The sequence below is a fragment of the Solanum stenotomum genome, chromosome 3 (genome assembly GCF_019186545.1).
Source record: "Solanum stenotomum isolate F172 chromosome 3, ASM1918654v1, whole genome shotgun sequence".
Classification (NCBI taxonomy): Eukaryota; Viridiplantae; Streptophyta; class Magnoliopsida; order Solanales; family Solanaceae; genus Solanum; species Solanum stenotomum.
Window position 1 is genome coordinate 17631534 of NC_064284.1, and position 24549 is coordinate 17656082.

The 24549-nt window shown below is 33.6% G+C and overlaps 2 protein-coding genes across 3 annotated transcripts; both read left to right on the forward strand.

The window, feature by feature from the left end:
• Nucleotides 1–11928: 11928 nt before the first annotated feature.
• LOC125859733 (wax ester synthase/diacylglycerol acyltransferase 6-like) lies at nucleotides 11929–15724 on the forward strand. 2 transcript variants are annotated; one of them, XM_049539547.1, is made up of 7 exons: nucleotides 11929–12238; nucleotides 13045–13158; nucleotides 13531–13597; nucleotides 14085–14188; nucleotides 14561–14770; nucleotides 15056–15193; nucleotides 15370–15724. In XM_049539547.1, the coding sequence occupies exons 1-7, from the start codon at nucleotides 12005–12007 to the stop codon at nucleotides 15523–15525; spliced, it is 1023 nt and encodes a 340-aa protein (XP_049395504.1). In that variant the 5' UTR covers nucleotides 11929–12004; the 3' UTR covers nucleotides 15526–15724. The 2 variants fall into 2 exon arrangements, with proteins under 2 accessions (XP_049395504.1, XP_049395503.1); XM_049539546.1 differs by having other exon boundaries at nucleotides 12583–13158; nucleotides 15370–15719.
• Nucleotides 15725–19201: 3477 nt separating this feature from the next.
• On the forward strand, nucleotides 19202–23418 carry LOC125860303 (protein BOBBER 1). Its single transcript, XM_049540231.1, has 6 exons — nucleotides 19202–19721; nucleotides 21305–21486; nucleotides 21611–21659; nucleotides 21873–22039; nucleotides 23003–23086; nucleotides 23178–23418. Exons 1-6 carry the CDS (start codon nucleotides 19310–19312, stop codon nucleotides 23214–23216), a joined length of 933 nt encoding a protein of 310 aa, XP_049396188.1. The 5' UTR covers nucleotides 19202–19309; the 3' UTR covers nucleotides 23217–23418.
• Nucleotides 23419–24549: the final 1131 nt, after the last annotated feature.

Genomic DNA, 24549 nt, shown 5'->3' on the forward strand with positions numbered 1-24549 from the left:
CCCGTGCCCGACCTTTGGCTATAGCACCCGGTTCGAGTCCGTGGTCCAGCCCATATAGGTTGACTCATTAGCTATAGTACCTGGTTCGAGTCCGTGGTCCAGCTTGCACGTGGTGTATTCCCAATTCCTCACTAAATCTTCAGTTTAGTCTTGATTACTCTCATCTGTAGGTTGAGGTTTTGGAGGTTGGAGAGATTCCGATTAAAGTCCGGGACGTAATGAGATCCTGGAATATGATTGGGAATGGTTCAGTTAAAAGTCCGGAAATTGGTAATATTGTGATAGACCTTCTAGCTTCATTATTTTACTTTAACTGCCGGTGCATCTGCCGGGCTTATGGGGGTCCGTGCAGGTGGTTTCTTTTATTGTGCACGAGCGTACCCGTCGGGTTTATGGGAGCCCGGCGGAGTTAGTTAGATTACTTGTCGTTGTTGCCTGTACGCTCCTGTACATACCCCCCATTTACTACTCTTTGTACTTGATGTGACCCTTTATTTGCATTTCAGTTCACTTTTGCTTATCTTGCTCAGTCGGCCTATGATGCCTACTGGGTACCTGTTGTTTTGGTACTCATGCTACGCTCTGCATCTATTTCGTGATGCAGGTCCGAGCACTAGTACCCAGCGTTGATCGAGCTTGGAGTAGACTTATCCGGAGACGGGGGTGAGCACACAGCGTTTTGCACTATTTCAGTCTCCATCTGTATATATAGACTTGTCGTTTTCCTTTCGAGACAGTCCAGTCTCTGTTGTCCAGTTTTGGGACTTGTACTCATTTTGTAGTAGCTATGTACTAGTGACTTCCAGGTTCTGGGAGGGATCTTTATTTGTATATATGTTTTTGGTTTGCTTCCGCCTGTTTATATTGTTATTTTCCTACTCTTGTTTAATTTCTACCCTCAGACCCATTACTTGTTGTTCCGGGTTACGGGTTGGCTTGCCTGCTGGCGGGTTATAGTAGGTGCCATCATGACTTGATAAATCGGGTCGTGACATTATTTATCCAAACTGGATTCAACCTAATATAATTATCATGATCGAAACCATGGCCCAAACTATTTAGCTGACTTGACTGGCCCCTTATTCTATTCACTAAACCATTGCCTTTTTATCTTTGATATATATATATATATATATATATATACTCTGATGGTATCAAGTAGTGTTGTATTTTCATTGAAACACTGCATGTTCCTCCTTGATACCATCAAAGTATATATGATATCAAAGAAAAACTGAGTAATGTTATCACTGCAACACTGCTTCTAAATACGCATTAGAATTAAAAAATAGAAAGTATGAAAGTAAAAGATAGTTGCTTGTAAATAGTTTCTTCTTTTAAATACGAGTGTTCTTTTTCCTAAAATAAAATCGAATCGATTGAATAACCACCCATACTATAGTAAATACATGAACTCCATTAATGGTTGAAATACTACTCAGCAGGTGCAGGAGGAAATCAGCGAGGTCGTGGGGGTTGGAGAAATGGAAATGCAGGTAGGGGAGCAGTGCCGCCAGGCAAAGGGGTTGCCCATCAAGATGACATGGCTCAGTTTTATGCCTTTCCGGGCAATACCAAGGCTAAGGGGTCTGATGCAGTGGTCACAAGTGTTATCCTTGTCTGTGATCAGATGACTACTGTTTTGTTTGATTCGGGTTCTACTTATTCATATGGGTCAGTTCAGTTTGTATTGGGATTTGATGTTATTGTGATGTGTTTGATGTCCCCATCCATGTTTCCACCCCAGTTAGAGAGTCAGCCATAGTCACCCATGTATATCGTGTTTTTCTCTATTTATGGGTTTTCAGACTTGGGCTGATTTTGTTATTTTGGATATGACTGCGATATAATCTTAGACGTGACTTGGTTGTCCCCCCATTATGTTGTGTTAATTTGTAACACTAAGTATGTGACTCTAGAGATCACCGGTAAGGAAAAGTTAGAGTGGGAAAGGGTGTACAAGTCTAAGTCAGCTAAGCTCATATCCTCCATTCGGGCTAGAAAACTGGTGGGGCAGGGATGTTTGGCATATTTGGCTCATGTTTGGGATGTTGAGGTTGAGTCTCCTTCTATTGAGTCTATTCTTGTAGTGTCTGAGTTTAAGGAAGTGTTTCCTACCGATTTGTCTGATATGCCTCAGAATAGAGATATATATTTCTGCATTGACTTGGAATAGGATACTCGCCTCATTTCCATCCCTCTTTATCGCATAGCTTCGGTAAAATTAAAAGAGCTTAATGGTCAAATCCAGGAGTTTCTTGATAAAGGTTTCATCCATCCTAGTGCTTCCTCGTGGGGTGCTCATGTCTTGTTTGTTAAGAAGAAGGATTATAGTATGAGGACTGGTGATATTATTTTTAGCCATAAAGGAGTGGATCGATACCGGAATGACAAGCTTATGGATAAAAAAAGTCCCATTAAGTATACTTAGGCGAAGGAAATTGAAGATTTTAGTAAGAAAGTGTGTATTAAAAATTGGGTTGGCCCTTTGAATTTGATGAGTATACCTGAGTTTGAGGTGTCATGTTGATGAAAAGGTTGACTTCGTAGTGATAGTCAAGGCTGACTAAGCGTAATGGTAATAAGAGGTCATGATGGGTTGTAATTATATAGTAAGATTGTTGGTCAAGCGAATTTTGTATAGTAATTACGACATGCGAGTATCTAAGGTTGTGGTTTTCTAATATTTGGAGAGTAACGTAGTTGTATGGAAAGTTTTAAGAGATGGTAGGACACCACTCAAATCGAATTTAAAAGAGCAAGAGTCATAATGAAGAAAAATAGTGGGATATCGTACAACCTTTAGAGAGAGGCAAGAGCAAGAATATTTTATTTGATTGCAAAGGCTAAAGAAGTATCTTCAGAGGAATAGAAAACAAGGTTCAGAGACGCGTTAATTCATTCATTGTTGTGGCTATGGTAATAGTGTCATGGGTCCATCAAATTGGTTAAAACTATGGGAAAAAACTTAAGAAAGAAGTGTACAGACATTAGCTCGAGTGTGATAATAAGTGTTTTGTTGTTTTTGAGTTTAGTAATGATTACGAGTGAATTTTTAGCGCAGGATATTGTAAGATCGATAGAGATGCGATTAATGATAAGCGAAGATCCATGAATTCATAAAAAATTTCAAGGTACAAGTTAATGTTGATAGATAAGGGGATTGTGTTATACAACTGAATTTACAATTCAGATTTTTTTCATTGTAAGTCTATATTCATGGTGATATATTTTGTCAATATATAAATTGGCAATGTGAGAAATGATCAATTGTATCCAGTATTAAGCAATTGAAAGGACTTACACCTAGTTTGAGTCGTAAAGTTTATTACTGTTGATTGTTAAGTACCTAAGAAAGGTTTTCATTTAAAAGTGTTAGTTTATAGTAAGGTAAATGGTCGGAGTGTTCATGATGGTTGTTAGTATTGAGAGTGTGGACTTCAGTGGAATGATGTGAGGAGTATATGGAGTCAACTCAATGGAAATGACCGGTATTAACTCTTTAGAGGAAAACCTTTAGTGTTATTCCGTAAAATTCTTACGTGACCATCTATTTCATTTTGTACGCGGTGGTGAGTATGTTTCACTAGCTATGATCACGTGTGTTTTCACTTTTATGGGTAAATCCCTAGTGGTGGATCAGGGGTACCAATCTTGTGATGTTTTCTTGGTTGAGTGGGAGGATTGGAAAGATTTGATTATTTCAAATGACATATTTGGTATTGTCTTGGAATTGTTAAAGTATTTTAGTGGTTCTAGATGTACCACCTTACTTATGAGAATTTATAAAATAGCTACCATGCGTATTTATGATTGTCCGACAATCTTAATATTCATCTTGTCGTCGAGGTCATGTATCGATTATGTGTGGTTAAATGTGCAGATCATGGGGTCCAATTCTACTGTTCTTAAGGGTAATCTACAATCACAATTACTAAATCTAACATCTCAATAATGTTGTTAGAGGGTTTGTTTGCTTGGACATACCCCTCGATGAGTATCTGATGTCTAAAGATCAATTGTTATAATTTAAGCTCATAGGAATTTATGTCATGGGGGCGGAGATAACACCATAAAGTGGGACTCAGTGTTGTTAGACAAAGACTTTCAGTATGAGGAGGAACCGATTGCAATTCTTGATCGTGATGTCCGGAAGATGAGGACCATGGAGATAAGTCCGTGAAAGTTCAATAGAAGCATCGTTCGGTTGAGGAAGCTACTTAGGAAATCTAGAAGGACATGCAAGACAAGTATCCCCAGCTATTCGACAATTCAGATACTACTCTAACCTTACTTAAGCCTCTTTTTCTTAGTTTGTCACTCGGGGACGAGTGATGGGTTAATTGGTATCTATTGTAACGATATGTTCCCGTTGTTATAGAAAAGCCAACGGGGAAAGAATTGGGGCTGAAAATATTTTTGTAGTACATTGGAATTTCCTAGCCTAGTCCATATTTGGAGGAAATCGGAGTCACGCGAGTCTAGGGAAATCTGGTAACAAATGAGAGATTTAATAATTAATTTGATTACATGAGTGGATAGCTAAGACGTTAAGAAACCCGTACAACTTTATGGAATCGAATTCGTGCGAGTACAACTTCCAGAACTGACTTTAGCGTGAACGAGTAGTTTCTGAGTGTCATGAGTTAAAGGTTTGTTGTGAAATGGGGGTTTGAAACTCAAATTTCGACTCTCTGTTTCCGTGCAAGCCGGCGGGGCGGGAATTATTCCGCCAAGGCGGGGCCGCTGTGGCGGGATGAGGCCGCCATAGCGGGCCAGTCGCGACTTAAGTCAGAAATAAACCCCAAAAATGTTACTCCCTTCGTCCCATTTTATGTGGCAACATTTGACCGGGCACGGATTTTAAGAAATAAATGAAGACTTTGAAATATTTACCAAATTGCCCTTTAAAAAGTAGACTCACTTTTCTCTCTCCTCATAAATGTATTGGAGTATTATTTTAAGATTAAGTGGGACCAACAAGGGTAAAAGAGGAATTGCACCTTTAAATACTTACCATATTAAGAAATGTGACATTCTTTTTGGGACTGATCAAAAAGGAAATGGTGCCACATAAAATGGGACGGATGGAGTATTATTCTGCAATTTTCATTCTTGAGAGCTAGGAGACGAACCAGGGCAAGTTCTTGACATTTTTCCACCTCTTCTAGCGCGAAAGGTAAGGTTTTTACTCCCCTAATCCATTTTTCGATCCGTAGAACTTGGATTCTTGGTTAATTACTATTGGGGGAGGATGTTTGGACTGAATTAGATGGTGGGAAAAATCCCTAGCTGCACCTTAGGATCATGGATTTAGTCTTGGGTTATTGGATTTGCTATAATTTGGGTAATTAGACCGTAATTATTGATCTTTGCGTTATATTAATTGTTTGTAGACCTAGAACAAGCGGAAAGAATCCGAAAAGGGAAGAATCAGGTGTCTTAAGAGGATTCAAGTTTGGTTTCGAGGTAGGTGATGGTTTGATTTCTTGTTTGTGCGATGTGTGTTGGTAATTGCTTCATTGTAATGCATGTATGTATGTGAATGAAACATTGTTGATCAAACCTAATGAGATGAATGTGAATGAATAAATGTATGACATGATTTAACAGTTGATTGTATGATTATGAGAATGTACCTATGAGTGTGATTATGATTGTGGTTATGTTGAATGGATCAGGCATCACGTTCCGACACACTAACTTGGATCGGGTGCCACGTTCTTATGTCTATATTGGATCGAATGTCATGTTTGGATACATTAACTTGGATCGGATGCCACGTTCCGACGCATATATTGGATCGGGTGCCACGTTCCGACGCATATATTGGATCGGGTGTCGCGTCCAGAACACTAATTAGGATCGGGTGCCACGTTCCGGTACACTAACAGTTTAGGTATGGGTTCCATGAGAGGACTATTGAATTGTCATATTTACTTGCTATTGAGAATGTGGAATTGTACATTGCTCTTGAAATGATAACTGTGTTTATATTCAGTACATGTCATGTTTGCTTTGTTGTGACTGCTTATATATATTTCGCTTAATGGGATAGTCGTGTGATCCTACCAGTACACTGTGGTTGTGTATTGATACTGCACTTGTTCGTTCTTTGTTGAGTGCATGACATCTTTAGGCAGCTATTGATAGACCTCAGCTAAGAGATCAGTGATCGAGATCGAATTTCAAGGGTGAGCCAGTTCTTTCAAGCTGCCACGAAATCCTTCATTTTTGTTTAGTCCATTCTCTTCGGACTCAAACTATTGTTTAGATGTTTCTTATTCTTAGTTTTGGGTTGTACCCATCTCCTTAGACTTTTTGAATTTAGATGTTTTGGTACAATGATTTTCAGGTTCTAAGGGTTAAGACTTTCTCATTAGTTTGGTTTGTTATTTGTTTAAAGCTTTGGAATTTATGAGAACTCCTTATTTCGTTTCTTAGATATTTAAACTTGCTTTCGTATTTTTAAATGCGTAGTATTTGGTTAAGTTGTTAGTTTGGGTTGTAGTAATGGTTCTTCCACCGGAGGGTTAGTGTGGGTGCCAATCACATCGGTCTGAGTCGTGATATGCAGGCTATAACAATTCATTTTTAAAGTTATTGTAATAAAATGACAATATTAATGGTGGTGGATCCACATGTGATTCCAGATCCATATCAGCTATGTGATGACCTACAAGACTCCCTTCCGATGTTTAAAAAGGCTGTCACTAAACAAGATACCAAAAGGAAATAATGCTAGTAGTCTAGTACTAAAACTTATTATTGTTGGAGTTATTTCTTTATTTGACATTTGTAGTTTGTTTTAACTATGCAAAATCTAATTCTTGTGGCTTTATTACTTTTATGTCTTATTTGAAAGATAAAAGTGTCCCTTATTGTTGTAAAAAAAATCGACTTTGCTGTCAAGGCTTCCCATGCTAGTTAAAACTCTATGCATGGATGTCTATTTATAAAGAGCCCGTTTGGATAGGCTTTAAAATGGTATTCCCTCTGTCTCAATTTATATGACTTATTTTCTTTTTTTATCAGTCCAAAAAAAATGACACATTTTTATATTAAGTAAAAATAATATTAAACTGTTAATTTTACCCATAATGAAATGATTTATAGCCACATAAACTTCTATCATTCATTTTAGACCACAAATTTTAAAAGTCTTCCTTTCTTTCTTAAACTCTGTGCTGAGTCGAACTACCTCACATAAAATGAGACAAAGAGAGTAGTTTTTAAGTCAAAAATAAAAAATTAAACTTAAATGACCAGTAAAAAAAGTAAGGGAGACTACTTTTAGTTTTAACGTATTTTAAGTTATTTTTAACCTTGTCAAACACTTTCTAACTTATTTTAAGCTATTTTTATATTTGTCAAACACTCCAAAATTGACTTAAAAGTAGATTTGACCAACTTTGAACAAATTCAAACACCCTCAAAGTGTCAAAATGAGAACTCTTAATATAAAATGAACGAGCCCTATTTAACTATTTAAGGGAAAATTAATGCCAATTTTAATGAATATTCGACGAATTTTCTTCTTAAATTTATGGGTAGTCATATTTAAAATTGAATAATGCATTTATTTTTATTTCTAAATTATTTTATAATTTCAATTTTCAACAGCTACCTCTAGACCTCCTTGTTTGTCCCCTTCATTAATTGTCGCCATCAACATGTTTGATTATTTGATATGTCTACCTTAAATATACGTACGAAGAGACACTTCCTTTACTTTTTTAAGAAAATAAATAATAACCTTTGGGGGTAGTTCAGCTAATTAATTATGTTGCTATCAAACCTATACATAAGTGTACGTGGTCTACAAGTAGTAAATGACGGGAGAGTCAAATATCGGATCTTTAAACACTTATGATGAACACAGTTAATTATCAGAGGTAACTTTCTTCTTTGAGCCCCATACTAAAAATTTATGATGAACACAATTAATTATCGCGCTCACGATTAATTTAGAAGTGATATAGGTCGCACCACGCCTACTATGGTGCCCAACACTTTGGTCGATTTCTCATCATCTATTTCGAATATTCGAGCATCCATTCGATGTAAAATTATTTATATATATAGTAATTTCTTCAAAATTGAATATATTAAATGTTCAGTGAACAAATCTCCTGATGGGTCTTTTGGCTGAGTAGCTAGTTTGAAGGTTGTGTTTCTAAAAAGGTCAAGAATTTGATTTGCGCTAATAACAATGATCTTTAAGCTAAATTTAAAATAAAAATAATGATATAATGCTCTAGCTGGATTCGAAACTCTGGTCTCAGAGGTGGTTCCTCTTCTTTGTATACCAACAATACAAGGACACTCGTATTCTCCTCATGGGTGCACTGTTAAATATATATCTTAATTTCTATCAGTTTCTTATATATATATATATATATATAGACATAAATACACATGATTTTTTCGAAGTTAACAGGTGCATATGCACCTAAACTGATAAAGATGGAACCGCCTCTGACCACCACAAGCCAAAAATTCTACATCCGTCATTACGATAGAAATAAAGCTTGGAAATGAAGGATGCGCTCACGGAAACAATGAGATCATCAACATAAACTATAAGATAGACTTGAATGCCTGTCAATCGGTATTCTATATGATGTGATGTTGCTAGTTTCATCTGCTAGTGAGAGAAGCTGTGGTGAATGAATTCTTCTTAGCTAAGGAATGTTTGTTGGACACCCACCCATTGTCCAGTTCCGGCTAGCGCTTCTCGTTGCCTTAGTTTGCACGGTCTCATCATGATTTAGTGGTCTGCGTGTAACACTAATATTTGCTCCAAACAATTTTTACTATTTCTTAACACTTTGCCTTGAGTGTTGCTTTCCATAGGTTCCAATTTCATTCTCAAACTATTTTCTTCCTCAAAAAGTGAATTTTCGTGCTCAAATACCTACCTATATGCATTATTCAAACTTCAATTAGTACAATACTTCGTAATTATCATAAGTAGGATGTATTTTACATGACATGCAAACAACGTAACGTTTGAAAACATATAAATACGCCTAAAATCATCCGCTCAAAAAATAGCCAACAAATCATATATATATATATATATATATTGATTAGTAATTATAAATATTTTTGACCGATCAACTAAATATGCAACTTTTCGAAAAGTAATGGTAAGTAGATAAATTTAATACTATTAAGTACTAATTGTTAATCTACAACAACCCGTAAAAATATGTTATAAAAATTAAATTACATTGATCCAATAGATATCGTCCTCAGTTTTGAGAGGTCAGATATAAAGTTAATTTAGAACAAGAGTCACTCCAACACCTTAAGCCGATCACGAGGAAAGGAATTCACTATGATGGGTTCCTTAAAAAAGTATCAGTAGTTTAATTTGTCCCAAAAAAATTGAATTTCTCACTCGGTATTGAGTATCTTTACAAGGAATCCAATTAAATTCAGATCCAGTACTTAACTTTTCTATTTTTAAGCTTTTTAAGGAATATAAATATAGTTAAGACAACACAAGCAAAGAGGAGGCGAGGATCACATTTATTATTTATTTTATATTTAATAGATATATGAATTAAATAATTGAGACATAGTTAAATAAATATAAATTATAAAAAAACTGATTTTAATATTGGTGGTCGACCATTCCGATCGAACTAAAGAAGAAGATAAGCTAATACAATACTTCCTTCATTTTATTTTATTTGAATTCTATATTACAAAATTAATTTATTTCTTTACTTGTTCATTTTAGAAAATTAAAAAAAATTACTATATCTTTTCCATACTATTCTCAGTATTAAATAACTATAAAAAATAATATTAGTTAAATTTAGAATTCCAATATATTCTTAACAAAAATATTTTAATAAAATATACCTCTTTAAAAAAAAATAAGTATTGCCCTAAGTTAATATGGATGGGGTAAAATAGTACAGCTAAGGTTACATTAAATGCTATCAATCACACACAACTAATTCAATTTAATGTAAAACCTACTCTCAGTTTAATTTTACTTATTTAATATCTACTTGACACGCCTCCTAAAGAAGTAATAAAATAGAATGACAATTTTATTATATTATCTTTTGATTTTAATGATTTAATTTCATGCATGAAAAATAACCATAATTAATAATAAAAGTAATTAGAAACTAAATAATAAATCATCTATTAACTTTTGAAGCTGGACAAATAAAAATGAACAATTATTTTTTAATATAGTGAATAAATAAAAATTGACAACTATTAGGCTAATTTTTCAGCAAGTTTTAAAACTTCTTCACCAACCAGCCTCTTATAAAAGTAAAAAAATCTCCTCATATTTATGAGGCAATCGCTCACCCAAAAATATCAAACATTTATGCATTTCTTTCAAACTAGTTTTAGGGAGGAAAATAGTTTTGACTCAAGAATCTATCAAAAATAATTTTTATATTTCTCAAAATAAAGATAAAATTTGCGTACACATCTTTCTTAGACTCCATGTGTGATCATATACTGGTATGTTACTGCTGATCATTCATGTACACAACGACTTAAGTTGGTATAAGGTGTTATTATTTTCAATCAAAAGCAGATGTGGTATTAAAAAAATAATATAATTTGATAGAGGGAGAAAAATTAAATGTTTCTCCCCTAAATAATTGGAGATCTTCAAAACATCCATAAATGCAAAGTTGAATAAAAGTGGCAACTGGCAAAAAAAAGTGAATATAGTGTCTAGTAATAAATCATTGAATGGTTATGCTTAGTAACAATGTGTCTATTTTATTATAGAGGAAAAGGACAAATATATTTTTGAACTATCGTAAATGGTATTTAAATATCCTTCGTCATACTTTTGGGATATTGGTGCCCCTGCCGTTCAAAAACTAGAGTGTATATGCCCTTCACTCTAACGGAAGACTAAATAGGGACGCGTGGCGCAATCGTATCCATCGATCTGATGTCGGGTCGGTGGATAAGATTATGACACGTGTATGTCTGTTACTATAAAGGGTATATATACTCTAGTTTTTGGACAACAGGGGCACCAATGTCCCTAAAGTATGACGGAGAGTATCTGCATACCATTTACGATAGTTCGGGGATATATTCGTCCTTTTTCCCTTTATTCTAATATATAGGTTCATTGCTTAAATTAAGCACCGGTGCTAGGATGTCAAAAATGAGCCCAAATATAGGTAATTATCCAATTCGTCCAGAATTTTAAAGGTTGGGCTTAAGATAATTTGAATTGTGTTTAATCTCAACCCATTAACTGATGCTAGGGGTGTCAAAAATGAATATATTAAATTTAATAATTTGTGAAATGTATTAGATATTGAATACAATATTTAATAAAGGAAAAAAGGACAAAATACCCCCGAACTATCGTAAATGGTATGCAAATAAACTCCGTCATACTTTTGGGACATTGGTGCCCCTGTCGTCCAAAAACTAGAGCATATATGCCCTTCACTCTAACGGAAGACTAAATAGGGACACGTGGCAAAATTTTATTCGTCAATCCGATATTTAATAAATGTCGGGTCGGTGGATAAGATTATGACACGTGTGTGTCCGTTATTATAAAGGGTATATATGCTCTAGTTTTTGGACGGCAGGGGCACCAATGTTCCAAAAGTATGACAGAGGGTATCTGCATATCATTTACGATAGTTCGGGGGTATATTTGTCATTTTTCCCTATGACGCAAAAGGATAAACTACATCTTGAATTTCTAAACTAGACAAGTATTGTTGGATGGTTATTTTTAATATAATGGATTTGGACGGGTGAAGTAATTAACCGTCCGAATCAGAAGTTTCCAGTATGCCCATTTATTCCACTTTCTAACCAGTATCGTCTTTAATAGATGCAATAAGTAGTATGGTCTACATCGACTATTTTTATACTCAACCTATTTTCATGCATAGGCTGCCATTACCATTTTTATATATGTATATCAGTATATGTATACAAAAGTTAATTTAGCTATTTCAATTTTGTATACACCAAAGCAATGGGGAGCCTTGGTCTTAAACCTATTAACACTAATGGCCAGAAAAATAGCACGGTGGTCGTAATAGAACAAGAACAAGTGCCAGCAAGTCCAGCAACACGATTGTTCCATACAAAAAACCTCAATTGTCACATTATTGCTATCTTAGGTTGCACTACAAAGATCAACCCCGATGTCATCAAGAAAGGACTCGAGTCTACTCTCCTCAATCACCCTCGCTTCTCTAGTATACCGGTACGTACACAAGTTAGTTTTTTCAGTTTAACTTTTATATACTGACATGCACGTCCAAAAAAAGTGTTTAAAAAACACTATATTGCTTTAGATAAAAAGGAATTCAACAAATTATATATATATAGATAAAAAACTTAGTAACTTTGGTCCAGAATTTATATATATATATAGTTATTGAGAAATCCACTAGAGAAGTACATATCATTAGTGTGAAAACTCACAAACTTCAAATCGTGAATGTAGACATTATTGTTATTACTCCTATAAAAGTTTATACTTCTCTACACCTTTTTATAGTGACACATTCTTTGCTTATGTTACCATATTTTCTTTTATTTGAAAAGGTGGTGGATGAAAAGAAAGGTGTAAGGAAGTGGAAGAAAACGAAGGTAAATGTGGAAGAACATATAGTATGTCCGGATTTGGACCCGGACATGGATTCTCCAGACGAATTTGTGGAGAAGTATACGTCGAATCAAACAACAATACCTTTAGACATGACAAAGCCACTTTGGGAAGTTCACATATTAAACATCAAAACTTCTGAAGCAAATGCTATTGGGATTTTAAAATTGCACCATTCAATTGGTGATGGAATGTCAATTATATCGTTAATTTTGGCGTGTACTCGAAAAGCTTCGGATCCAGAAGCATTGCCTACTTTACCTTCAAGTACAAAAATTAAGGAAAAAAATGATGTTGGATTATTAAGGAGGTTTTGTTACTATGTTTGGTTTTTGTGTATGGTGTTTTGGTATACGATTGTGGATGTTGTTTTGTTTTTGGCAACTATTTTGTTTCTTAAGGACACAGAGACACCAATGAAAGGAGGAGTTGGAGTTGAGCATAGTCCTAAGAGACTTGTGCACACGACTGTTAGCCTTGATGACATGAAAATAGTCAAGAATGCCTTAAACTTGGTATGTGCACTTGCTGCTGCTTCATTTTACGTGACACTTTTTTTTTTTTATATACTTGAAAAAATTATAGTATGCATTGCCTTTGTATAGCTTGGTTTGGATTTGGATTTTCCTTTTTTTGGTTTCTCACCCGGTGTCCGGAGCCCACATTGGAGCTCCGACTAAATCCGGATCGCGCACTACAGGGCCCATTCGGGGGTGGGGCTCCCAACTGGATTTTGTTCATACCCAGGGTATATGCAATACAACTTCCGTTAAAGGGTGAAACACTCCCATCAGTGCACCACAATCCATTTTTCCTTTAACAATACTAATTTTTTATTATTATTTTTTGCAACTTATTTATTACTTGAATTATGTTACATATTGTAGACAATTAATGATGTAGTGATGGGCATGGCACAAGCTGGTTTCTCAAGATATCTCAATAGAAGATATGGTCAGTATCTGTATTTTCCACTACTCCCTAATTAATTACACCTTACTAGCTCATTGCTCTCTATATGCATTTATTTTATCATGCTTCTTTTTACTTACGCTACTTTCTCCAATTCATTTTACTTGTGGTATTTTTTGTTCGCCGTTTAAAACAATAATTTGATCAAATTATCTTTCTTTATTCCTTAATGAGTATTACTTTTTTGTTACTACTTTTTTTGAATAATGGTAAAGGTAAAAATATATGTTTATTGTATCTTGATTTTTGAATCAATTATTTTTAGTAAGCACAATAACTAAAATGAACCGGAAAAAGTGGTCCATTTAGAAAGCATCTTTCTTACTTCTTCATTATAAGTTTACCCTAAATTAAGCATTAACCAAACTTTAAATATGAATTTCAGATTAATTACTTGCTCAATTTGTATTTTTGGGTTTTAATTACATGTTAATTTTTACTACTAATAAAAAATGTGGTGTATGTTCAGGTAACAAGAATGGAAAAGGAAGCAGCAAGACAAATAATTTGCCTAAGAACATTCGTCTTAGAGGATCTATTGTTTTTAACATAAGACCTTCTACTGGAATTAAAGTAACAACAATCCCTTTATATTTACTATCTCTGTTTCAATTAACGTGTCTTACTTTCTTTTAGTTTTTCCTATAGCTAGTAAGTTTTTAATTGCAATATTCTCATTATTGTATTATTGTACCTTCACCTATCTATGTTTGGGGATCTTTAAAATCAATGTGGTCCTCCAAAGTACATTATATTTTAAAAAGCTGACATACTTCTATCGACATTTTCTGATGGTCCAAGCAAATATATAGAGATCTCTAATAACATTCGACATGACATATTTATCTTATATTACATGATTTAAGGATGTTTTTAGTATAATATACATATTTTTAATTAAGGTAAGGTGACAATTTTAAAAAAAAAATTGTTTAATGTATGCAGGCTCTAGCAGAGATGATGGAGAAAAAATCAAAGGCAAGATGGGGCAATAAAATAGGATATGTGTTGACCCGATTACCCATAAGCTTACCCGATAACCCGTTGGATTATATCCGACAAGCGAAAACCATTATCGATAGAAAAAAACTCTCTCTTGAATCCAGATTCTCTTTTAGCGCTGCTAAGTTAACCCAAGATATATTCGGATCCAAGGTGAGTTTTTTTTTTTTCCCAATTACTAGAGTTTATGACGTCATGTATATAAAACTTATGATATTAAATATGTTAAAATATTTGTACATTAGATAAAATATCATTAAAACTATTTTAAAAAGTTATATTCTCACAAATTTATAGAGAAATTATTTATTTTTTAAAAACATAGTAGAAATGAATAATATAGATCAAAACATAGCAATTTATCCTGAAATATCACATCTTTATCGTATTCGAATTTGACAACTTTCAAGTAAAATCTTATTATTGTTATTATGAAAGGTGGCGGCAAAGGTGACAAGGAGAATTCTATCGAGCACCACGGTTTTAATATCAAACGTGGTTGGGCCTCAAGAAGAAATCACATTTTATGGCCATAAATTGGCTTATGTTGCTCCTACAACTTTTGGACTCCCATATGTTAGTATATATATATATATATATACTCACCACTAACTTTCATGAATTTTGTTTTCAAACTTTTGAAATAATATTTGAAAAGTCGATCTCATAAGTTGTTTGATCAAGTTTTTAATAAAATAATATTTTATTTTTTAATTTATATGATGTCATTTACGAATTTGGCGTGGGTGCAGGCTGTGACAATACATTTCCAAAGTTATTGTAATAAAATGACAATATCAATGGCGGTAGATCCACAAGTGATTCCAGATCCATACCAGCTATGTGATGACCTACAAGACTCACTTCAGATGTTTAAAGAGGCCGTTACTAAACAAGACATGGTATAAATCTAGTCTCTTGGTCGTTTGATAGACGAGATGAAGTAGATAAAGATATTTTCTGAATTTGAGATGTTTTATGTAATTATATTATATTTTATTTTATTTTTATGATGAGGTTAAATCAATTCTAAATTTTATCTCCAGATATTATTCTTATCTCATGTATCAAATGACCAGACTTGCTACTTCTTCTTTCTTTTCTTTTTGTTGGCAAGATATTGTACAACTCTAAAACTTTTATATAACTCTCTGTGTTTCAATTTACATGTCAAAATCAGTACTCTCCATATCAAATTATTTAATGTGATTCTTAAAAATAATTATTTTGAATTATTTATCATTTTTGAAGTTTAAGATAAAAAATTGTTTATTTATTTTTCCTTTTATCTTTATTTAGAGAATAATAAAGTAATTGTTCTAAAAAACTACAAGCATCTAAATAAAATAAATATTTAATGAAAAGAGAAATATCATAAAATATTAAAGAATCCTTCTAATTAGTATTTTCTTTGATTACATCTTTATTTTAAGAAATTAAAGAATTTATAAAAAAAAATAGATACTTTTGACTCTCATATTTTGAACTTTATACAAATTAAAGCACCACGAAGTGAGTGCAATTTTGATTCTCCACAATAAACTTCTGAAATTACCTGTTTCACTATCATATTTGTTCCACTCTTTGTTGTTGGAATATCATCAATCAGTGGTTGGATTTAATAGGTTGGTGTGGGTTTACAAAATAAAGTAGTATTTTTTTAAAATTCTATACATGTATTAAAATATTTAATAAATATCTATAAACGTTTTGATTGTGAACTCATGTGTTATTGTATTATATTAACTTAAAATCGTTATAGGAATCATAAACTTTAAATTTTAAATTTGTGCGACTATTCGCATGTCAAAGATATTCTGAAAATATTTGCACTTGCATAATTAGTGGTCCAATTAAATTAAGCTCCTCTTGTAAGCCCATGGATCTTTTGTTTTTTGGGAAAATTGTATATAATAGCAATCTATTAATTTAAATTAAATGCTATAAATATAGTTTGATTTAATTGTACCTCATAGCAAACTGTTGCTATTTCACCTCTCTCCTGGTGAATCTCACTCGCCACTCTCTTTCTCTCGCTCGCCTCTCTCGTTTTTTATACAAACATAAGTGTATAAAGTGCGTTTGTGTTTGTATAAAGTGAGAGAAAATTGTATATATACATATATTTTTGTTCCCCTCTCCCAGATCTCGCTCGCCAGTCTCCCAAATCTCGCTCTCTCACTCGCCTCTTTCACTTTATACAAAAACACAAATTGTATAAAATGCGTTTGTGTTTGTATAAAGCGAGAGAAAATTGTATATATACATATATTTTTGTTCCCCTCTCCCAGATCTTGCTCGCCACTCTCCCAGATCTCGCTCTCTCACTCACCTCTCTCACTTTATACAAAAAACGCAAATGTATAAAATGCGTGAAAATTGTATATATACATATATTTTTGTTTCCCTCTCTCCCCTCTCCCAGATCTCGCTCGCTCACTCGTCTCTCTCACTTTATACAATTGATCTTTTTGTATATGTATACCAAAGCAGATTATACAACTGCTTTCTTTTGTATATGTATAGCGAAATATACATATTTATGTTTGCTATGGAGCGTAATTATGCAAACTTTGCTATAACATACAAATATGAATTTTGTGTTTGCTATATGTGAAAGTTGCTCTTGTTTTTTCCCTTCGATAACTTACATAGTCTCAATTATTAATCCTTTGTGTATCTTTTGAACTTATTAATCCTTATACGGTGAAAATTCATTTATACACTTGATTTTTTGAACTTGCTTCAAGCTATCATGACTATTGACAAAATAATAGAAATTTCATGGATTCATTTTCAATTTAACACAATGGGCACTTCAAATCATCAACGACTTTCCATCTTGACGGTCTATACTATTGTTTTAAGGGCAACCTATTGTTATGGACATGAATAATATAAAGCATCATTTAGGTGTTTTCAAGTTCTATCGCAAAATATCAATTTATTCCAAATTTATAATTAAATGTTGTCTAACTTTCATGTAGCTAGGTTAAGCTTGGTGGTAGTTTGATACTTCGTACATGTTTCTCTTGTATACCAATAGTATTAGTAGGTTAACGTAGTTCTCTGTCTAACAATCTATGATGCTATATCGATTGTGTTTTGATTATCACATTACTTTGTTATTGATACCGTATGTTATGTGATGCTTCCTTTAGTACTTATTCTATATCTTTTCTTCTATATGTTCTTTGATATATGTTACCTAAGCCAGAGGTATAATTTATGTATGTTTTACCCTTTCCAAATTTCCTCGTATTGAATACTCTAAATGTATTATTGTTGTCACATTATGTACTAATACGTAATACATCAAAGTAAATATAGAATGAGAAATAAACTCAACATTGTATAATCTTTACATACTAATTTTAAAAAGTAATTTCCATGTTACTCACCATATCCTTGCATAACTTATATTTAAATTAAGCAACCTAAGTAATTTGTTCTATTTTTTGTTTAAATGTTTTGGAGAATGCTTTTAGTTTTTATTGAAGCTAATTGTTTCGATAATTTGTGTAGAAACACACTTTGTATTTCAAGACCAAACAATTAAACTCTAAACTAAAGGTGTACAAGCCAAATGGAAGCGACGAATTAAGTTAGATCAAAGAAAAAAATCAGGTTAGTTATTTGGTTAAGTTTGTGTTGAGAAAAAAAATCAACCATTCTTGATTTGATTTTTCAAAGTTTAGATATATTATTTCAAATTTGAGCTTGTAAATATTTTATTTTGTATTCAAATGTTACAATTATCTTCTTATAGATTTCAGATTGAAAGTTAACAATATACTTGAAAATATTTTTGTTTTTGGAAGAATCTTATTCAGTTAACATTTTTAAGTTCTAGTCTTCACACATGTAAAATATATTTGATCTCTCTTTTCAATCATAGTGTAATTGTAGGAAATTTGAAAAAACTAAATATATAAAAAATGAAAGAACAAATTAAAATCAAAACCAAAAAAACTGACTTTATATTAATTTGATTTAAATTAAAATTTTCATAAACTGGCATAGTTGATTTCATTATTTAAAAAAAAGTCAAATCAGCCCGACCTATATACATCTCTACCGTAAATAATGAAATTCTTAATTTATATTGAATTTATTTAGGGATATGGATTAATAAGAAATTTGAAAAACATTTAGAAATGTAAATTTCTAAAATCTTAATTTATACAATTGTTTTTCCATAATTATAAATAGGGTCTTCTGGAATTCTCCTGAGTCTCTTACATAGTGTAATTGTAGGAAATTTGAAAAAACTAAATATATAAAAAAATGAAAGAACAAATTAAAATCAAAACCAAAAAAACTGACTTTATATTAATTTGATTTAAATTAAAATTTTCATAAACTGGCATAGTTGATTTCATTATTTTAATTAAAAATCAAATCAGCCCGACCTATATACATCCCTACCGTAAATAATGAAATTCTTAATTTATATTGAATTTATTTAGGGATATGGATTAATAATTGAAAGTTGAAAAACATTTAGAAATGTAAATTTCTAAAATCTTAATTTATACAATTGTTTTTCCATAATTATAAATAGGGTCTTCTGGAATTCTCCTGAGTCTCTTACATTTGAAACACAAGAAGTCTCTACACTTGGTTTCATTTTGCACTCTTCGTACACTTCAATCCATCAAAACCCTAATCCCCATTTTCTCGATCAATCCAATGGCGATAATTTCTGATTTCGAGGAGCAAGATAGCAAACCACCATCATCATCGACGGCGGCGGCGGCGGCGTCAAAGCCCTTTAATGCCGTGCTTGATCCTGCTAATCCTCTAGGGTTTCTTCAAGCCGTGTTCGAGTTCGTCGGCCGGGAATCTGATCTCTTCAAGAGTGATTCATTGATTAATGATGTCAATGCTGTTGTTCGTATGGTGAAAGACAAGCTGCTGACCGAGGAGCGCAAGAGGAAAGTGGAAGCAGAAGCATCAAACTCAAAGGCGGCGGGAAAGAAGGTCAAGGAGGATGTTCCAGTTGTTGCTGCAACTGCTGCTGCAAAGAAGGAAGAGGTTAAAGAGGCAAAAGGGAAAGAAGTTATGAAGGAGGCTAAGGAGGAGGACAAGAATGGTTCTCAAGGTAACGTTTACTGTGAATCGGATGAATTCTGTTAGTTATTAAGGGAATGATTGTTTATATACTGCTACATTGGCCATTGGCGAAGTCTGTTCAAGTAAAGTTTTGGTCTTTGGGTTGAATGTTCTGCATATCTATTGTTCCTGATACATAGCACTTCTGTCATTTACTATAGTTCACTGAAATTGATGTTGGATTTATATAAGTTTTACAGCCTAAAACTAAGTTCTTCGTAGTGTTTTTATGAACTTGAAACCAAAGACATACTTCCTCTGTCCTGCTTATACAGTGGTACTTTCTAGTTTCTAGATATGGCATTATAGATGTTTACTTGTGTGTTGATGAGGAAAATTTGACATAGGTATTATTAGCAATAGTGATCACACTTTATAATTTGAGTAGATTTAGTGAATTTGATCTGTTGAAAGTTGTGAGAGATTAAGAAATAGAAGAGTATCAACTTTTGGGGGATATTCTGAAATGCGAAGATGGTCATATAAGTCGTACGAATAAGGTATTTCACGACTAGGTCATAACGGTGAACTATATTTGAGTTTAGTCTATGATTTAGTTACTAAAAAGGGACTGCAAAATGTTTATACTCTTCCATTTCTTTAATTTTCACAACTACCAAGAAATAAACTTACTAAAACTTTCAAAAGTATCAACATTTTGGGGATATTCCCAAGTGGGAAGAGTCCTAAGTGGGAAGCGTGTCATATAAGTTGGACAGAGAGGTATTTCACTACTGGGTAAAAGTTTGAATTGTATTTGGGTTTTGTCTATGATTAGTTGCTATAAAGGGACTACTACCAATTAGGCTAGAAAGAGGACAGTAAGTGTTGTGTAAAATGACTGACTTGAATGGTGAGTTATCCTATAAGATGTAAACCTTTGAGTCAACAAGTATGGATTTTTAATTTTATTAGAAGTTTTCATATTAAATTGTTTATCAAATAATGTATGTACTAGTTAGACAGCCGTTTTAAATTTGAATTAGAAACTGTTGGTGATTACAAGTTTGTTGTGGATTATCAGATTATGCAGTCATGTACTATTTTCAGTATGCATTGAAAAAGTTTGTTTATTCAAAATTTGTTATGCATTAGAAGTGGCAGATTAACTCATTAAATGTATCTTTATTCTCAAGCTTGAATTGACAAATAGGTCCTTACAACAAGAGTTTCTGTCTGTTTGCTGGTTTTTACAAAATGATTGAGGACTTTGCTTGATATATTTCAAATTTGGCTGAAATAAGCTTCATATTCAGGCCCTTATGTTTTCTCCTTTTACTTGTTATCCTGTTTGGTTTTGATATGGCATCAGAGGACGTTAACTACTTTCAGTTTAGATGTGTATACCTTTTGATAGGATACTGATATAAATCGCGATGGCCCTTTTAACTTCAATTGTATGATATGTCATTGTTTGTATAATTGTAGTGCATCAAATCTTGAATTGCATGTAAAGTGTTGGTACAATCTTTTGTATTTTATATTGGTCTGAATGTCTTGTTTGCTATTAGTTCAACATTTCTTGTGCAATACCATAACTTCTCACTGCCCTCTCTAATGATACATCTGCAGGTCCTGCAGCTCCTAACAACAACAATGGCCTTGACCTTGAGAACTACTCATGGGGTCAATCACTACAGGAAGTAAATGTTAATATTCCCGTACCTGCTGGAACAAAATCAAGGTTCATTGTTTGTGATATATCAAGGAACCGTCTTAAAGTTGGACTAAAGGGCCAGCCTCCCATAATTGATGTGAGTGTATTCTTTAGTTTGGTAGTCAAAGATGTTATATTCTGTGTGCCTGTGTTTCATCTCAAATTGAATAGTCAAAATTTGCACTTGCTATATATTGACTTTCATTCCTTTGTGCTTGCAGGGAGAACTATATCGACCTGTGAAAGTTGATGATTGTTTCTGGAGTTTAGGTAAGTTGCTCATATTTTTGACTTGCTAGGTGTTCTTTGGATTTTGTATCGATCTTCTAGCTCATAGGTACTGTTAGGCTATGCTTGTTTTGTTTTTTCTCAAACTCTGTAGCTGTGCTTAATGAGTTCAAAGTAAACTATCATAGAGTCTTGTTCAATAACAGTGATGCAGCTTTATTAAGGACAAATGATACTGAATAAATATATTTGCAGAGGACCAAAAATCCATCTCTGTTCTCCTAACCAAGAAGGACCAAATGGAATGGTGGAAATGCTGTGTGAAAGGTGAACCTGAAATTGATACGCAGAAAGCAGAACCTGAAAGCAGCAAGCTGTCAGATTTGGACCCTGAGACGCGATCAACTGTGGAGAAGATGATGGTAGGATTCTATTGCTCATCTACATTATATGCTTATATGCTCACTTTGGAATTGATTGTTTCAAATTGTGTTCTTGCTCTATATTGACATAATTGCTTATGGGACTTTTTACCTGATTCTCATGGTAGATTTTGGCATACTTTGAGCATGTCGTGTACATCACAAATTTTTTGGCAGTTCACTCTTCCTCATCCAATTACAGAATTCTTTTGGTTTCCTATTACTGTTTCTCATGAAGCCCTCGTCATGTGTGGAGTTATGCACTTTGACATTAAAAACATACTGTTTAAATTGGAAGTGTGGTATAATGTTCTCCTCTTTAAAATAAACTCTTTGAATTTGTTTCAAGATGCTATGGTGTCCTTAGTTTCTACATGTTTTTGCATTTACTTTTACATAAGCTTATAGTTTTTCCTTGATACCTAAGTTTGGGTGCTAACATTTATGGTCCCAAGTAATGTCTTCTATGAAGGTGTGAAACTTTTGCATGGAAGGTTTTTTTCAGATGCTTAAATCTTTATCCTTGGTAAGATTCATAAATTTCAGTTCTTTTGCTTGGAGATTTCAGTCTTTCCCATGCTCTTTATTGGATTACGGTGTCTCCTGTGATCCTGAAGCTAATATTGGTAATTAACAAACTGACTCATACTTGGCTTGAGGATATAAGAAAAAAAGGTTACGCATCATTTAGATAGTGCTGATTTTTCTAGGTTGCTTCTGCCACCTAGCCATTAGCCATCCTTGATGTCTACGCTTCATCCCGTTGAACAACTTTATTGATAGGCTGGTTGGTTTAACCGTTTATTCTTTGTCAGGTACATTTATTAGATTAGAAATGTACATTATATTGCATCCCACAACTTTAGTTGCTTTTTTGAGAAATCCTGTTGGCTGTTATTTATGCCCTTAGTGTGTGATGATGCTAGTTACTTCTATTTGCTTGATGAGAAATTCCTTTTGCAGTTTGATCAGCGACAGAAATCCATGGGTCTTCCAACAAGTGATGAGACGCAGAAACAAGAAATTCTCAAGAAATTTATGGCAGAGGTGCAAACATGATATCATGTATTACTTTGTTTATCTCCTTACCCAGTTCTCTGTGTATGACTTGACTCATCTTGTTCTTGATCTGCTGCAGCATCCTGAAATGGACTTCTCAAAGGCGAAGATATCCTGATACGCTGGTAATTTGCTTATTGGAACATGTTTCTTAGCAGGAAGAAGCTAAATCATCTTTTTGGCTAGACTCTTTACTTTGGTATTTTGTTGGGATAGTTTCGAGAAACTCAGGGAATTATCTATACATACTTGGTTGTAACAGATTACTAGAACTTTGGGTTCTGGATTCTACCATATTCAATCAAACAGCAGTTCATGTATTGTCCTGCCTTGGCATGGAGTTTTATGTCTTGGGTGGCGTATTTTGTTATTTGCCTGTGTCTTCTCCAAGAAGCTTGTTTAATGTGATCTTTGTCCATACACCTCCTGAGTACCCTGTCAATTTCTGGTTAATGCGCAATAGGAAGAACCAGAAGCGCTTCACCTGTGTCTGCGTTGCTCTTTCTAGCTATCCCCGACCAATCTAATTTGAGTAAGATACAGAAACGCTTACTAATGCCTAAAGAGGACATACATCAGTTTCATTTCCCGGTAGGATGTTCTCAAATAGGTAAAGAGGACATACAGCAGTTTCAAAAAGGCAAAGCTCAACCTTTCTATGACACTGTATTAGAACTCTTGAACTGTAGATCTAAGAAGCTCTTAAGTTAATGTTAAGACTTTTAAGGCAGCCAGTTTATCTTTTTCAATTTATTGAAGGTCCTATGATTCTTGGAAAGTCGGTCTTGTACAATAATGGTGTTCAGTTATGAGGTGATAATTTCTAGCAAAATAATGTAGGGTGGATCGATATGGGATGTGTAGGAAGGAGACAATGAATTTAGAATTGCTATTGATACTTGTTTTTCCCGTTTTTATCAGGGAGATCATTTTCATCATCTTTAAGTAACTTGTTCTCTTAGGAGATCATTTTCATCATCTTTAAGCAACTTGTTCCCTTAGAGATTTTGTTGACGGAAACATTTGAACCGATTAAACATTGGAAAACATTTTCCTCCGTACCATAGAATATGTTTTCCATCTTTAAGAACACACCCTAAGTGACCTTTAATCCTCAAGCGTAACACCTTACCAGTTCCAGGCTAAGTTTAGTTTTGTCTTTGAACCAAGCTATCCAACTTGGACATCAAGTTGTAGGTAGGTATAGGCAACCACATAATCAACGATACGTGTCCCTTATGAATTATGAAGTGATAATGTGGATCATTTTCATATTGTCTTTCCCCACAAAAAGCTGAAGGACACTGACATTTTTGGAGCTAGTATCAGAATCTCACATCTGAGATAAAGTGATTCATAATGTACATGACATTATTTTTTAGGTTTGAATCTGAAATCGCTGATACCATAATAGTGGTTCTCATGATTGTTTTATTTTATCAACATGTCTA

Excerpts from the sequence above, each read along its gene's own strand:
- LOC125859733 (XM_049539546.1), top strand. The coding sequence starts at position 12,005 with ATGGGGAGCCTTGGTCTTAAACCTATTAACACTAATGGCCAGAAAAAT. Across the intron at positions 12,239-12,582 it reads CTCGCTTCTCTAGTATACCG|GTGGTGGATGAAAAGAAAGG; the intron begins GTACGTACACAA and ends TTATTTGAAAAG. Across the intron at positions 13,159-13,530 it reads TCAAGAATGCCTTAAACTTG|ACAATTAATGATGTAGTGAT; the intron begins GTATGTGCACTT and ends TACATATTGTAG.
- LOC125860303 (XM_049540231.1), top strand. The coding sequence starts at position 19,310 with ATGGCGATAATTTCTGATTTCGAGGAGCAAGATAGCAAACCACCATCA. Across the intron at positions 22,040-23,002 it reads CAACTGTGGAGAAGATGATG|TTTGATCAGCGACAGAAATC; the intron begins GTAGGATTCTAT and ends TTCCTTTTGCAG. Across the intron at positions 23,087-23,177 it reads TCAAGAAATTTATGGCAGAG|CATCCTGAAATGGACTTCTC; the intron begins GTGCAAACATGA and ends GATCTGCTGCAG.